Source organism: Hemiscyllium ocellatum, chromosome 31 (assembly GCF_020745735.1).
Source record: "Hemiscyllium ocellatum isolate sHemOce1 chromosome 31, sHemOce1.pat.X.cur, whole genome shotgun sequence".
In the NCBI taxonomy this organism is placed as follows: Eukaryota; Metazoa; Chordata; class Chondrichthyes; order Orectolobiformes; family Hemiscylliidae; genus Hemiscyllium; species Hemiscyllium ocellatum.
In genome coordinates this window covers 33,548,622-33,564,733 of record NC_083431.1, presented here as the reverse complement: position 1 = coordinate 33,564,733, position 16,112 = coordinate 33,548,622, and the positions used below count along the sequence as shown (strand labels likewise).

Here is a 16,112-nt window from a genome sequence, read left to right as displayed (position 1 = left end):
AAATTGGGGGGATGCACAGCTTGGGGATTGAGTGAGTGTTGCTAGAGACAGATCAAAAGTGTATATATGGCTAAACATTGCATTTGAGTAGAACCTGATCCTTTTATGAGACAGATTGACATGTGTGAGAACTGCACAGTGATCAGGAGGAAGACCATCATTGTCTCCTCTCCTCACTAATGAATAAGCTGAGATTCACATAGAGCACTACCCAAAGATTGAACTTGAACTTATGAATACTTTCTCACAAAGTTTGAGGACTGTGCATATGGCTGCCACTGTTGCATTGCTTTCTTCATCAAGACAAGCTTCCTGTCCTAACATTGACCTCATAAGTTTGTCTGGCATCTCCTATTCCTCATCAATCCTTTCCAAATCCATGAGACTCATCTTCTGCTTTTTTAACCCCATTCCCATTAAACTGTATCATTTCTTCCTGGCAGTGCCCCACCCCTAATTCTAGCTGATATTGTAAATGCTTCTCTATTCTGAGGTTACTGTCACCTTCCATTTCACTTCTGCTGTCATCATCCAGCTGCTCACAAAGCGCATCCTTGATAAATGTGAACTTATGGGCATAGGTGCGTACAAACATATGAATTAGGAGCAGGAATGTGTTTTTTTTATTCATTCACGGGATGAAGGTATCACTGTCTAGGCTAGCATTTGTTGTCCATCCCTGATTGCCCAGAGGGCAGTTGAGAGTCAACCATGTTGCTGTGAGTCTGGAGTCACATATAGACCAGAGCAGGCAAGGATGGCAGTTTCCTTCCCTCAACGACATTAATGAACTAGATGGGTTTTTCTGACAATTGACAAGGATGTTGCCAGGGTTGGAGGATTTGAGTCATAGGGAGAGGTTGAATAGACTAGGGCTGTTTTCCCTGGAGCGACAGAGGCTGAGGGGGTGACCTTATAGACGGTTAGGAAATAATGAGGGGCATGGATAGGATAAATAGACAAATTCTTTTCCCTGGGTTGGGGGAGCGCAGAACTAGAGGACATAGGTAATGGGTGAGAGGGGAAAGATATAAAAGAGACCTGAGGGGCAACTCTTTCCTGCAAATGGTGATACATGTATGGAATGAGCTGTCAGAGGAAGTGGTGGAGACTAGTACAATTGCAGTATTTAAGGATCTGGATGGGTATATGAATAGGAAGGAGGGATATTTGGTCAGCATGGAAAAGTTGGATCGAAGGGTCTGTTTACATGCTGTGTATCTGTATGACTATGACAAAGGTTTCATGATCATCATTCCTCTGAAATCGAGAATTTTATTGAATTCAAATTCCACCATCTGCTGTGGCAGGATTTGAATCCAGGTCTCCAGAACGTTACCTGGGTCTCTGGATTAACAGTCTCGCGATAATACCAGTAGGCCTTTGCTTCCCCAGTGTGCTATTTGGTATCATGCGGTTGACTTTACTGGTGAATAAAGTTATGACTGATCTGTTTATGGCACCAACTCCACATTCCTGCCTGCCCCCAATAATCTTTACTCTCTTGTCAAGCAAGAATCTATTTATCACTGCCTTAATCATATTAAACGACTCTATCTCCACTGTTCTTTGAAGAAGAGGGTTCCAAAGGTTCATGAGCCAATAATTTCTCCTCATTTCTCTATCACCAATGGAAGACCACTTATTTTTGAACCATGTAACGTTGTTCTTGTCTCTCCTACAAGGAAAATATCCCTTCAGCATCCACCCATGTGGAGTCCTGTCAGGATTGTACATGTTTCAATAATAGCTACTGGTTCAATGGATACTGGTTCATTTTCTAACTGCTGCTAACACTTTTATTGAATAAGAAAATCAGAATGATACATAGTACTTCAGAAATGGCCTCACCAATTCTATATAACTGTCACAAAAAATTCCAACTTTCAATACAAAATATATCATTTGTCGTTGTAATCACCTGCTGTATGTGCAAACTTACTTTATGTGATTCGTGTTTGAGGATACCCTCTGTATGTGAATTCTACAATCTCTCTCCATTTAAATAATATGCTAGTTTTCTATCCTTCATGCTAAAGTGGGCAAGATCACATTTTACTAAGTTTTTACTCCCTCTGCCAAATATTTATTCTGTCACTAACCTATCGATGTCCCTATGTAGAGTCTGTATGCACTTATTAAGTTTCAACCTAATCTTGTAATCTGCAAAGTTAGCAACCGTGCATTCAGTTCCTTTGTGCTAGTCAGCAGTATAAATTGGAAATAGTTGGAGCCCTGGCATTGGTGTCTGTGGGACTGTCCTTATCACATCTTTCCAACTTGAAAGTGTACCACTCAGATATTGGACATGCCAACAACACTCAATCCTCCTCTCTCCCCAGCATCAACCCACCCTATCGTCTCCCCCACTTCACCACCAGCTGTGCCCCTCACCCATCTGTTATCCTACACTCCCTTCACCCAAGTACCTAACACACTAACCCACATCTTTGAAACAATTGAACAAACTGCCCTCCTTTTTAGCCTTATTATATGCCTTGGGGCATTTTCTTGCCTCAAAGTGTCTGCATTAATGCATTTTGAAAAAGCATTTGAGACTTTAGAAGTCACAGTTGCAAACAGAAAATTGTCACATTTGCAAGTTGGCTTTCTCTATAATCACAGCAGCAGTAGCAACCCTTGAGAACACATTTTGGGGTGCTGTTCAGATCATATTATTTTAGGCCAGGGTAGACTCCCCTTTAAAGCTTCAACTCAGATTGGACTGTCATTTCAGCACCAACAAGAAACTATCAAAATCAGAGATCTTCAATAAGCACATAGTTTGGCGAAGGGATTGGTTGAAACTCATATCTCTAAAATGAACTATAAGAGGCCAGGACAAACTATATATAATGAACATGCTTTTTCGGACCAGCTGAATCTTTACATAGCTCATCCATCTGCGAATAAAGCTGTGCAACATGCTGGTGAGTCACAAAATTAATTAAAATTTCTGCCAACTCTATGAGATTAGGAAGCAAGATTGCTAAAAACTCAGGTTTTCAGAACTGTCTGATGTACATTGCCTCCAGTTGCTGGATTATATTCTTCATAGCTTTAATGCATACTGATATTGTCAGTTATGTAATGCTGAATTTCAATAGCTTCTTTGTATTCTAAATGCAAGCACTGGCTTTATATTTGGGTGACTTTGAAATCCACAGTTGACTCCTGAAGGTTGTCAAACCCTGATCTGACCAATTCAGTGTAAAACAATCCAGGTGCTGACACTTGGTGAATCTAAAAAAGAAATACACCACCAGCTTCCAATCCGGTGGGAAAACTGAGGTTTTATGATTGGGGAATGATCATGTATTGTAGTTTAGACTGCCAGAAGGATATCCTGGAATTTTAATTTAAATTGGCACAAGACATCTTTATCTCTTGACTCATAGCTCCCTTTGGAATTTAAATATCAATATCCTGTCTCTGGTTCTACAAATGGAAACCTAAAAATACGTGAGGCTGAATCTTTGCTGCCCTCACAAAAAGGAACAGAAATAAACAGCAAGAAGCAGAGCTGGAGCTCTTCGGATGCACGGGCAACTGAGTCACTCGAGAAATCAACTGATGGTGCCTGGGAAACAGGCCAGTCATCTTCTGGGCAGGGAATTACACAAGGAGTCATAAGAAAGATTTACTTGTAAGAATGGAAAGAAAAAATGACCAAAACTGCTGCCTATTTGGACATCCACGATATCATGCATTATATTTGCAGAAACTGTCCCCTTTTTCTCCATTGAGCTAACTCTTGCTGGGGATAGAACAAAGATACAACCACTTGCCCATAGATGAGCCAAAAAGAGCTTCATAATTTGTACATCTGAACAGTGACAGTCAACCATCGAAATTGAGGCAGGGGAACATACTGGTTACAGTGAACAAGCAAATCAGGATGATTAATTTAGGACTGTGGTACTAAAAAAATCAGCATAGAAGCGCTTCACAGGAGGCTCCCAAGCACTGAGGATGTCACCTAGAAAGGGGACGAAACGTTTGCAACAAAAACTCCCAGCTCGGTGAACAGATGAGGAAATTGGCAAAACCTGCCTCAAATCACTATTGACTATTTCCTTAAGAATGCAATAATCTTAACCCAATCCCTGTACAAAACATTTCCTGTTCAAAAATCTCCCTGTGTAAGGAATGTTTCCTCAAATCTTAGTTTATTCTCATGAGTAAAATGCCTTTCCCTCTTCAACTGACCCTAATGGTTCATAATTCATGAAACTTCTATTAAACCTTCCCTTAGTCTTCTCTGCTGTCTGTGGTCTTCTCAAAACAACAACAGCTCACATCTTCAATATTATACTGGTTGTGAAATAATACAATGAACTTTCTATAATGAAGCAGTAAAATTGATGTAAAGTGTAATTATTGTCTTTTACACACTTTTAAGCTTCTTATTGCCATCATTGATAAGCAGTAGTGACCATATCTATTAGCCATTTCACTCAGTTTGTCAGATGGAAAACATCATAGCATCATTGCTGAAGCTAACAGTACAATTAATGTACAAGAATTATATTAGAAATAAAACAATATCGCAAATATTTAAGAGTAGTTCTTGGTTTGCAGCCACAAATGTCAGGCGATTAACATAGAATAATTTTTAAAGTGCTTCACAATGGCTCAAGGATGTCAAGCCAAACATAACAACTGAGGGAGTGTTGGCATGAAGCCAAAGGAATTGTTGAAAAAAAGGAATCCATTTTGAAACATGTTTTGCCCTGAAGGCAGGTATGAAATACACTACAGTAATTTGTTACAGAAACGTGCAAATAAGAGTGGGAGCAGGCCATTCAATGTATTGAGCCCGTTCCATCACTCAATGTAATGAGACACCCTACTTCCTGCAGAGCATCAAGGACCTCACTATATAATGGAAGCCAAGTCACAAATAGGGAATCCCTTTAAGGACTGTAAAATAATTTATTTTATCACATAATCATACAGTTCTAAAAACCAGGAAGAACAACCAGTTGCCTTGTGTTTTCATCAAATATTCAACTGCATTTATCCTTTCCAAAAGTAACAAAGGAAATGTCCATACTATTACAATATTGCTGAAACAGAGCAAATAAATATCCCCTCAAGATTTGCAGACAGCTCCTTTAAACCTTCATTAATCTTTTCCTTCAACTCATTATTTATTTTTTCTTTGTGAATTATATTGGGGAAAGACATAAAGTCAGAGGATGTTAACCAGCTTCACTGTTAGATGTTACTATTCTTGAAACCATCAGTTTAATAATTTGAACTTTTTATTTTGACCATCTTCCTCTCAACATCTTACTATCTTGCTCTTCTTATCATAACACTGACCTCTATGACCCTTCAAAACTACTTCATCTGTAAATTGGTCTTTCACAATGTGTACCCTTCAAAGTATTCATTTATGCAGTGCCATTTTGTGAGGAATTTGACATTGTAATCCAATTTCTAACAATGGGACTAGGGATTTCATGACTGACTTCTTACCATTGCTTCAGTCTTGTCATTTGGTAAGATGGAAGTGAAAGTGCTTTCCCTTTTTCTTTCTGAAGATAAATGGAACCAGGCTCCCTTTAAGTCATTATAAATGGGCTACCAAACTTGTAACTATTTATTAATGGTGTCCTTTTGGAATAAACAGGAACTCTGTCTATTTTGTAATAAAATGAAATACAATGCTTCTCCAGAAAAAACAGATACTTATATTATAAAATCAAAGTCCATTTTTACCTTAGTAAAACCTAATAACTTAATTAAACTTTGGTCTAAAGATAGGCTCCTTTTATTTCAACATTATTAAAAATGGACATTTCTTGAAAGCCAAATAAAGTAGGACTCTAATTTGTCATCAAATCTGTTTCTGTTTGGACAACTTTTAAAAATCACACAACACCAGATTATAGTCCAACAGGTTTATTTGGAAGCACAGCGTGGGTGGCACAGTGGTTAGCACTGCTGCCTCACAGCGCCAGAGACCCAAGTTCAATTCCCACCAAGTTTGTGTCGAGTTTGCACCATCTCCCTGTGTTTGCGTGGGGTTCTCCGGTTTCCTCCCACAGTCCAAAAATATGCGGGTTAGATGAATCGGCCATGCTAAATTGCCCATAGTGTTAGATGTAGGGGAATGGGTCTGGTTGGTTGCTCTTCGGAGGGTTGGTGTGGACTTTTTGGGCCGAAGGGCCTATTTCCACACTATAAAATTAAGTAATCTAATCTAATCTTACACTAGCTTTCAAAGTGCTGCTTCTTCATCAGGTTGTGAAGCAGGACCATAAGACTATAGCAAAAGATTACAGTGATACAATAATACATTGAACAAACCTAGATTGTTATGTCTTTAATCTTTTATAAATGGTTTGCTGGTTTCAGTTCTTTTATATGTAAATCCCAGAACTTCTTTTAAGTCACATTCTCAGATGACTTAAAGTTTTATAACAAAAGGTGACATCTCAGTTCTATTTATTTGGCATCAAGGTTATGTTGTACAGCTTTGTCTCATTTTACAAATAGCAAATACAAGCCAAGTTGTTTCTGGGTAGTACCATTGAGGGCTTGAATTAGCTTCCAGTAGCAGAAATGATTCTGGCTTCTTCTTTATCAATGTTTTTGTAGCAACTTTCTTCTCAGAGTGCTGGACCCAGACATCCGTTGGTACCTCAGCCAAAGGACCACTCCTCACAGTTGACTCCTGATAGTTGTTAATTCTAAAATAATCAGAATCTCACCCAAAGTTGGTCACATCAATGCATACAGGAATCTTGGGCCGTTATCTTGAGCATTTCAGTTGGTTTTCCCCTCTGACCTTCCATTCAACTTGCAGCCTAACCACTCGTACTGCACTGGCTGAGATCAGTATGAAATAATGATCAAACCTTGAATCTTCCTGGTCCCTTTGGCTACGTTCCCTACTGTAGGTGCAGCACACTAACAATGTGATCCATCTAGAAGTGCAACTATTTTCTTTAAAGAAACATTAAAATTATTTGTAATGTCTTTCTTAATGGCCACTAATGCATAACAGACACTGGAGAGCAGCAGAAATCACGGTTTGTATGATTTCTTAAATTGGTAAAATTGTTCTGTAATGCCCACCCTTGCTTCTACAAAGACTTGAGTGCAATTGGAAGCGGATTTGTCTGTTTTATTTAGAGTAACCCAGATCTGTTGCTTGTCTAAAGCTGTGGTATGTTGAAAGCATGGGGTGTATTTGTATGAATTTTAAACTCTGAATCACAGCTTTCTTCTTTGCTTCTGTCAGTGCATTCACAGAAGAAGAACAGACAGACGTGTGTGAGGAAGAGCTTGATCTGCGCATTTGGTGTGGCTTTCATCATCAGTGTCATGTTGATTGCAGCAAATCAAATTCTCAGGAACGGCATGGAATAGCTACCTTACCAATCAGCAACTATTGGCATGAACTGGCTTTGCACGGATGCCATTCATTGGGTAACCTCCAGCAGACTCCTGGATTAGGATCACAGGGTGTTGTAAATAAGAGTAGAATATATTTCTACTAGGAACATGGAGCCCAAAATTGAAGTGATTCTTTTTAGGTTCACACAATTAGAATCCCGCAGATGGGGATTTTTTTATTAAAGGGCTGAATTATTAAAGGCTGATTTTTATAATAAAGAAGTACAGAAGTTCTGAATTATAGCTACGACTGGTAGTAAAACACGAGAGGGGTAAGAGTGGATCATGATTTTGTAATACTTTTTCTCCACCTGCTAATGTTAGCGAAACCATCAGTATGACTAGCAAAACGTACTTTTCACTGCTGTGATTGTCTTTGCGAGATTAGTCAACAAAGGAAAATCAAACTCCAAGGTGTTCTTCTATTAACATCTGTTCAGTCTGAGGTACCGATTTGATCATTTAAAGCATACACGGTCATTATCAGAGAACTAGTATACGATAAAGTCGCTCCATCTCAAGTATTTAGTACTGTGCGGTTTTGCATTGACAACTCATAAGCCAGTGACAGCAAGTGCATAAATATGAATGTTTGCAATATATGACTTGTATCTGCCGGACTGCTGCTCATGACTGAGTTCGAACCACGCCAATGTTGCCCTCTATTGGTGCAGAGTGAACAATTCCAATGGTGGCTAGAAACAATGGCTACTTCTGACTCACAAAGAAGAGCTTATCTTCAAAACAGCCTGCTGCTGCGTCACTGAACCTAATAATTTCAGTGTTTCTACCATCATCAGCATTCCCAGATTTACTTCACAGTACTTCACAGGCGAAAACAGTGATGGCATCATTGGCACAGCTATAAAGGAAAGGGCTTTTGGAAGTTTGGGAACACCCTTGACTAATTAAATAACCATGTAAGCATGCTAAGGTAACCCACCGGCATCTTCTTAAGGGCATTTAAGGATGGGTAATAAATGCAGGCCCTGGGAGCAATGCCCACATTCCACAGGTGAATGAATAGAGAAAAAAGTCATATTAATGCATTACTGGTATCGTCATTCTCTGTAATATTCATCAAATACTCACATACTGATTTACACCATTGTATGTTACTTAATTTTTCCAGTCCCACATCTCCTCATTCCTCACCACCTATAGGACTATTTCGTTCAATAACCCCACTCTTTCACATTGTTCCCCTGCATTAGCCCTTGTTGTTCATCACTGACCTGATTTGTTTTCTCTCGCGTCCATCAATCCCACTATGCTTTCTTGTTCTACTGCTAGCCCTCATTACTCCCACATGGATTCTTTGTCAGTGATCCCATTGCTATTCCTCAGTGTTCTCCTGGGTTTAAACAGTGTGATAGACTCTTGAGATGAGGGACAAATTCTATATGTTTTCAGTCTATCTCAATCCATGTGACTCAATAAATGCCTTTTATTGTTTGACAGTGACCTGGCCATGTGAAGGTGTGGAGTAGTAAGGTTTCATGTGCTCTGCTCAGGAACTTCTAAAGTGGGGATATTATTGAACAGGGCCCAGTTTTTTCACTCAGTTAAAATGCAACTCGGTTGTCAAACGTGTCCTGTCACACCCGTGGTCTGTTTCTTTTAGCATTTTATTAATTTCTTTTTCATTCTTTTCGCTGATTTTGCTAAGGAAAACCTTTTGAAACACAGAACTGGAAGCAAAATGAAAATCTGTCAATTGTACATATTTCAGCAGCAGAAATGAAAAATGGCTGCTCTGTAATTCTGTAAAAATTTTAAAAATACAATACAACAAGAGCAGAAGATCATTTAGACATTTTTTTAATGTCAATTTTGACATTATATACTTCACTAGCTTGATCAACAGGTTGTGTTTTCAGACAGGGGCTAACTGGTTCCTGCACATCTCCACTTTGCTGCATTAACTCCACGTCTCTCAAATACTTACTACGGTGCCTTCAGTTATGTATAAAATGGACTCGAGCAACGAACGTCAAGGAATGTTGGACAGGGACTCAATTGTATTCTTTAATCATTAATGCCACATCAGCCCAGCACAGGCCATTGGGTTGCTGTGAAACACAGATGCAGCCTTTGCACCAGGTCATTGACAGCCCTGTTCCACTACCCTGAATGGGGTCTGCTAAGGGAAGGTGAGCGCACTGAGAGATAAAGCAATGCTTTGGTGAGCTGCTCCATCTAGTGACTAAATAACGACTGACAAAACTCAACCCACAAATGCACATCCTAGCAATGATTCACCCTGGGGATGAAGTGTACAATTACCTTGCTTGGAATGCGATTGCTTGACTGCCTATGTCACTAAGTTCATTAAAGTGCCAGAAGAAAATGTATTTATTCACATATTAAACCGAAGAAGGGTTGAACGATTCTGTTTTCACCCTTTTTCAATTTGTCACCTTTCATGGCGTTTTTCCTTTTTTAAGGGAATTTTGCCTACCCACCATTTCTACAGACTCTTAATTGGAGGACTGTGCTGATACTCTTCCTTGTTGGATGATTGAAAAAAGTGTGAAGTGGCTAAGAAGTCACCAGATTGTCGGCAGCTCAAAGTCCAGCAATTATACAATATATAAACTTCATGTATAAAGCACGAGACTTCAAAATGCAATGGCAGGCGATTGAGTAATGGTAATTTCTAAAGCGGCTTCTCTTGTGCACTTCAAGGGGAGTGAAATGGAGTTTGGATGCTGTGGTGTTTGAACTAACTGTGCAATGTGAGTCCATCAGAGCTGACAGACTCTCTGACTTGCTGTTTTGATTGACAACTTGGCTTCCAGTTGGCCAGGAAACACTCCAGAGCATGCCATAACAGCAGGTCGATTCCAAAGCTCTATGGAGGAGGGATGAGTAGAATAGAAGGTAGTTCTTAGTAAAACTAACACTTGAAGTTTTTTCTCCTGGAATTCAACTATGGAAAATCTTCTCCCTGTCCCCCCTTGCTGTCAGCCAACTGTATCAACAGATCTAAGCCTGGGATCTCTCTGATCTACATGGCTAAGAACATGTTAAGCAACAGATCTCCTACTTACTGACCTGGAATCTCCAAATATGCTACCTTCAACAGATTGTCAAGAGGCATCAAAGAATATAAGGTTGGATGGACTGTAAACTGAACAAATGTACAACGCACAACTCCCATGTCATGGTTGATCCCTGTAGATGAGTTGTGCATGGTGCATTATCCTATTCTACCCTATCCATGTCAGAAAGTGACTTGTCACTTGGAAAAATGTATCTTTTACCTCTGTGCTACTGAGGACCATTGTGTAGTGGTACCAATGGTTCAGTACAAGGAGGTATACAATAAATGATACATAGTTATATTATATTATTGTGGCATCAGTTGATGTTATGATTCAGTATTTGAAGTTGAGCAAAAAAGTATTCTTTCATCACTGTGAATTGAAGGTGGAGTTTATGTGTAGACCATCAATTTTAAACTCCACAATTCTCTGAAATGACTATAATTCAGAACTTCTATATGTCAGAATAGTTACAAAGTATTTCATTGTTTCAGTAAAATTATACAACAAACTAGCATACAGTTACTGTAAATATTAAATATATAGTCAATTTTGGCATGCTTTAATAAATGATTAACATGAGAAAATACTATTTATCAATTCTAACTTATATAGGTATACACTTCTCATAGCTACCAAAGTTTACGCCAGTTTAATCACATACCTCTTGTAATGTGCAGCTCCATCACTTTGAACAATGAAAACAGTTGTCCACCTACCTTTGGTGAAACTTTTTCACTACATTGCCATTTCTGGTAAGAAAACATTTAAAGGAACAACACTCATGTATTCATTTTAAAGTAAAATTTAAATTATTTTTATATTATTTTGGATATGCTACTGTCTTACGATTGTAAAGTCTACATGTTATATGCCATTGAATGAAGATGTTTAAACTTCTCCATGTTATAATCCAGAGTGTTTTTCTTATTTCTCTGACCCTCACTGCTGTGATGTACAGCGAAACCCCAACAATCTGTGGTGGAGAGTTTTTTTGCTAGGTTTTTTCAATTTCTGCCACAAAGGGCAGAAATTCCTCTCACATCCCCTCCCCTCCATACGCATAAGTTCAATCCCTTACCATTCCATTATGTTCTAATGTCCAAAGTGTTGTTTAATCAAGCAGCTGAAACTTGTGCAGAGATTCTGCAACGAGATGAAGGTGGCCCTCAAAGGGTCAAAATAGATTATTAAAAGGCAATTGATGAAAACTGAATCCTGATATGTTTTAAGTGGCTTGACGTTGTACTGACAAGCATTACACTTGCCACCCTTTAGATCAAGGGTTTGCAACTCTGCATTGTTTCATACTCAATAATTTACTTGCCGAGTTTCATCCAGTTCGCAATGGGATGACCAGATAATATCACAAGTTGGATTATTGCTGACAACTTCAATAAGAATTGATAGGTTCTGATTTCACCAGTCCAGATCGCAGAAGGCAACATTTTGTTGAACAGATTGTTGGCTCTCCATTACTGCACCACTTTCAGTCTCAGTGTTGGTGCTAAGGTACGGGGCCAATACCAAGTGTCTCCAAGCACTATCACTGCCCAAAATATTCAACAACTCAAAACAATTTGGAATGCATAGTGGCCCTAGAGAGCTGTTAGCCTTCCAGGATTATCTTTGGAGTTTCCAGAAGTTAAGCATTAATCTCCTGGATATTGCTGTGAGCATGGCAAAATTAATTCAGACAGTGGAAAATAGTTGAATAAATTTAAGGAAGTGGAGCTAAAAAAGCATTGTGATGAGTCTATCTAACCAGAGATGGCAATCCTACTGCCCAAATGGAGTCCCCATTGTGTCTACAGAGTGGGCAATAAATTACAAGCTAAAAGTATTGTTAACTTAAGGAAGCCAACCAGTGACAGAGCAGAATGTAATAGTAATAATGATTAGGTTTAAGCGACAGCCTCTGCTGAAGCAGGCACCAAATTATTTGTCACAGCAGTATTAAGAGGCAGTCTGCTAGTATACAGTATAGATCTTTTGGCAAGTTCAAGTACTGAGCTAACATAATCTAATGGGAGATCAGATAGGAGCATTGAAGTTAGGATGTTGTTCTGTGATCAAATTATCAATAAAAACAATGACATTCCAGGAAAATTCAGATTACATCTGCCAAGTAATATAAATAGCTTGAGGCTGCTGGGAGCTTGGGAATAATAACAATATCATAAGATGTAAAGATGGGTTTCCATTTGCATCACAGGGGTCATTTTGACTTTGTGCACTATGAAACAGATGATATTCCAATAACAGCTCTCTTTTCATCTCCCCGCATTTCAATTTCATTCAGATAAGTGAAGATTAAAACCAGGAGAGATATGACACATGCTGCTGGTTGCTGACTATAAACTCTGGACGAAGTACCAGAAGACTGGAGGGTGGCTAATGTTCTGCCATTGTTTACGAAAGGCAGTTAGAAGAGGACTGTAACCTATAGGCCTGTGAGTCTGACATCAGTGGTGTGTAAGCTGTTGGAGGTAATTCTGAAAGATACGATTTACATGCATTTGGAGAGGCAAGGATTGATTAAGAATAGTCAGCATGGCTTTGTGCAAGGAAAATCGTTTCTCACAAACTTGATTGAGTTTTTAAATCAAGTAACCAAAAAGATTGATGACTGCAAAGTGAAAGGTGTTGCTTACTTGGACTTTGGTAGCACCTTTGACAATTTTCCACATGGTAGACTAATTAGTAAAGTTAGATCACAAGGGAATCAGGGTGAGATTGCCATTTGGATACCAAATTGGCTTTATGGTAGGAGACTAGGGTGTTGGTGGAGGATTGTTTTAAGGACTAGATGCCTGAGACTAATTGTGTTCCACAGTGATCGGTACTAGGCCCACTTTTGTTTGTCATTTGTATAAATGATTTGGATGAGAATATAGGAGGCATGGCTAATCAGTTTGCAGATGACACCAAAATTGGTGGTATAATGTACAATGAAGGAGGTTATCTAAGATTACAAAGAGATGTTGATGAATTGGGTCAATGGGCTGAGGAGAGGCAGATGGATTTTAATTTGGGTAAATGTGAGGTATTGCATTTTTGATAAACAAACAAGGCCAGGACTTATGCAATTAATGGTAAGGCTCTGGGTAGTGTTGTAGGACTTAAAGGTTCAGCTACATAATTTTTTGAAATTTACATCACAGGTAGATACGATGGTTAAGGCTTTGAACATGCTTGTTGAATGAACATCCTTCATTGCTCAGACCTTTGAGTATAGGAGTTGGGATGTCATGTTGAGGAGGTACAGGACATTGGTGAGCCCTGTTCTAGAATACAGTGTGCAGTTCTGACTGCCTTGTTACAGGAAGGATACTGTTAAACTAGAAAGGGTTAGAAAAGATTTACCAGGATGTTGCTATGAATGGTGGGTTTGAGATATAAAAATAGACTGGAAAGGTTGGGATTTCCTTCACTGGAGCAGAGGAGGTTGAGAGGTGACATTATAGACCTGGCACAGGCAGGCAGAACTAGTTCAGTTTGGGAACATGGCTGGCGTGGACTGGTTGGACAGGGTACTCTATGACTGTCTTATGAAATATTGTACTAAGTCAATCTCTATGTTCATTGTGTGCCAGTTGACAGTAATTTCCCATTTATATTGGAGCTACGTGTTTATGGTGAAGCTGTGAATTGGTCACCAATGAAGCCAATAATAATGGGGATTTTAAACTTGAAATGATTTCATCTAAGTAAGGTTAAGAAAAATAATTCTTGCCATTGGATTCCACGATGACCAAAATAACAGAGATTGGAACCAGGTTACTAACGTGAGACAAAGAATGTAATACAATGGGATTCATGTCAAACATAATGTTCGAACTGAACACACAACTCTGACATCAGTCTAAGATGAGTATCTGAAGAGGGAGGTTTTAGACACTAGGCTAGAAAGTGTGTATAAGAACCTTCGACAGTTGTAAATTGGGTATCAAAGAGTTGAAGAGCCTTTCTTAGAGATAAGCAGCAAGCAACCTCATGCACAGTGTATGTGCTGACACCCACAGCCTGAGGCGTTCTATACTGATATTTCAATGTGCAGGTAGCTGTATTGGCCTAAAGCAATTGGGCTCTCAGTGTACACTGTTAGTACAGAACATGAATTGGACTAATCCTCAGCAACAAACCTTGGCAGTTAGGGTTCATGTAGACTGTGTTGATTCTAACAACGAGACCTCATTGGTGGCAGCAGTATAAATGGAGCATATAAGGATGTGTTCACTCCTGCTCAGAAAGCTTGTAAATATGAAATTAGTTGCGGCCCTTAAAAATTAAAAAAAACTGAAACTATTTAATGTATGCATCTGGTTTCACAACGAAATATTATTTCTCTCCCAGTAGACTGTGCATGTCTCACTATATTACTATCACATATGCTCCAGAGGATTAGAAAGCACTTGCCGACTGAATTAATTAAGTCTTTTGGAAAGCAAAATGTCTTTTTGTGTGCAATCATTTTGAGAACATACTGATAGACCTAATTGTTGTTTGAATTGACCTGCTGAGCATGCCAACAGCTATACTGTACAAATCTGTAAAACAAAATTGTTTATGCATTTGTTCGTTATTTTTGTTTTTACTAATATTTCTCAGGGTTTTATCAAATTATTTATGTTAATAAAATATCCAGAGGCTTAATTTGTTTTGAAGATTGTTTGAAATTATTAAATCATTTTGTACACACAAATAAGCTTTTTTTAATTCTTATGGGGAGTTGCGCAAATGTTATTCCAACGCTGGGAATTTAGATACACGAATGCACGAGTAAGGAACAGAAAAAGGCAATTTGGCTCATTGGGTCTGTTCCCCCATTCAGTAAAAGTATGTTTTAACTGTTTTGTTTTTCAAATTCAACGCTGCTATGTATCTTTGTTTCCGTCATCATCAGAAGTTTATCTATTCCAGTCTTAAATATATTTAATGACCAGGTCCACTTCCTTCTAGGGCAGAAAGTTCCAAGATGCGATTGCCTAAGAGAAAAAAAAATCCTCCATATCTCTCTCCTAAAAGGATGGCCGCTAGGTTTTAAACAATACAATCTAATTCTGCGAGCACCCGACACAAAGGAAATCTCTTTTCCATGTGCACTTTGTCAAAACCATTCAGGATCTTATGTAGTTCAATCAAGTCATCCTTCACTCTTCTTAATTCCAGAGGAAACAATCCCAGTCTGAACCTTTTCGCTAAAGACCACTCACTTATTCTAGCTATTAATCTAGTAAAACTGCTCTGAACTATCTCTAACAGGGAGACCAAAACTACACTCCTTATTTAAGATGGATCTCACCAATGCCCTGTACAACTAAAGCATAGTACCCATACTTTTTTGGTCAGTTCCTCTTGGATTAAGGTATAATATTCCATGAGCCTCAAGTTAAATTGAAACACTTGCTGCATCAGCATACTATTTTTGTGAGAAGAAAGTGAGGACTGCAGATGCTGGACATCAGAGCTGAAAATGTGTTGTTGGAAAAGTGCAGCAGGTCAGGCAGCATCCAAGGAGCAGGAGAATTGATGTTTCGTGCATGAGCCCTTCTTCAGCAACCCAACATTCCTGAAGAAGGGCTCATGCCCGAAACGTCGATTCTCCTGTTCCTTGGATGCTGCCTGACCTGCTGCGCTTTTCCAGCAACACAT

General features: G+C 38.9%; 1 protein-coding gene across 1 annotated transcript in view; it reads left to right on the top strand.

Annotated features, from left to right (window-relative positions):
- LOC132830456 (calcium-binding protein 8) overlaps positions 1-7,521 on the top strand; it is a 360,349-nt gene extending 352,828 nt beyond the window's left edge. The window contains exon 6 of the mRNA XM_060848180.1: positions 7,256-7,521. Within this exon, the coding sequence (XP_060704163.1) occupies positions 7,256-7,383 (128 nt within the window). The 3' untranslated portion in view covers positions 7,384-7,521. The remainder of the gene's footprint in view (positions 1-7,255) is intronic.
- The last annotated feature ends 8,591 nt before the right edge of the window (positions 7,522-16,112 follow it).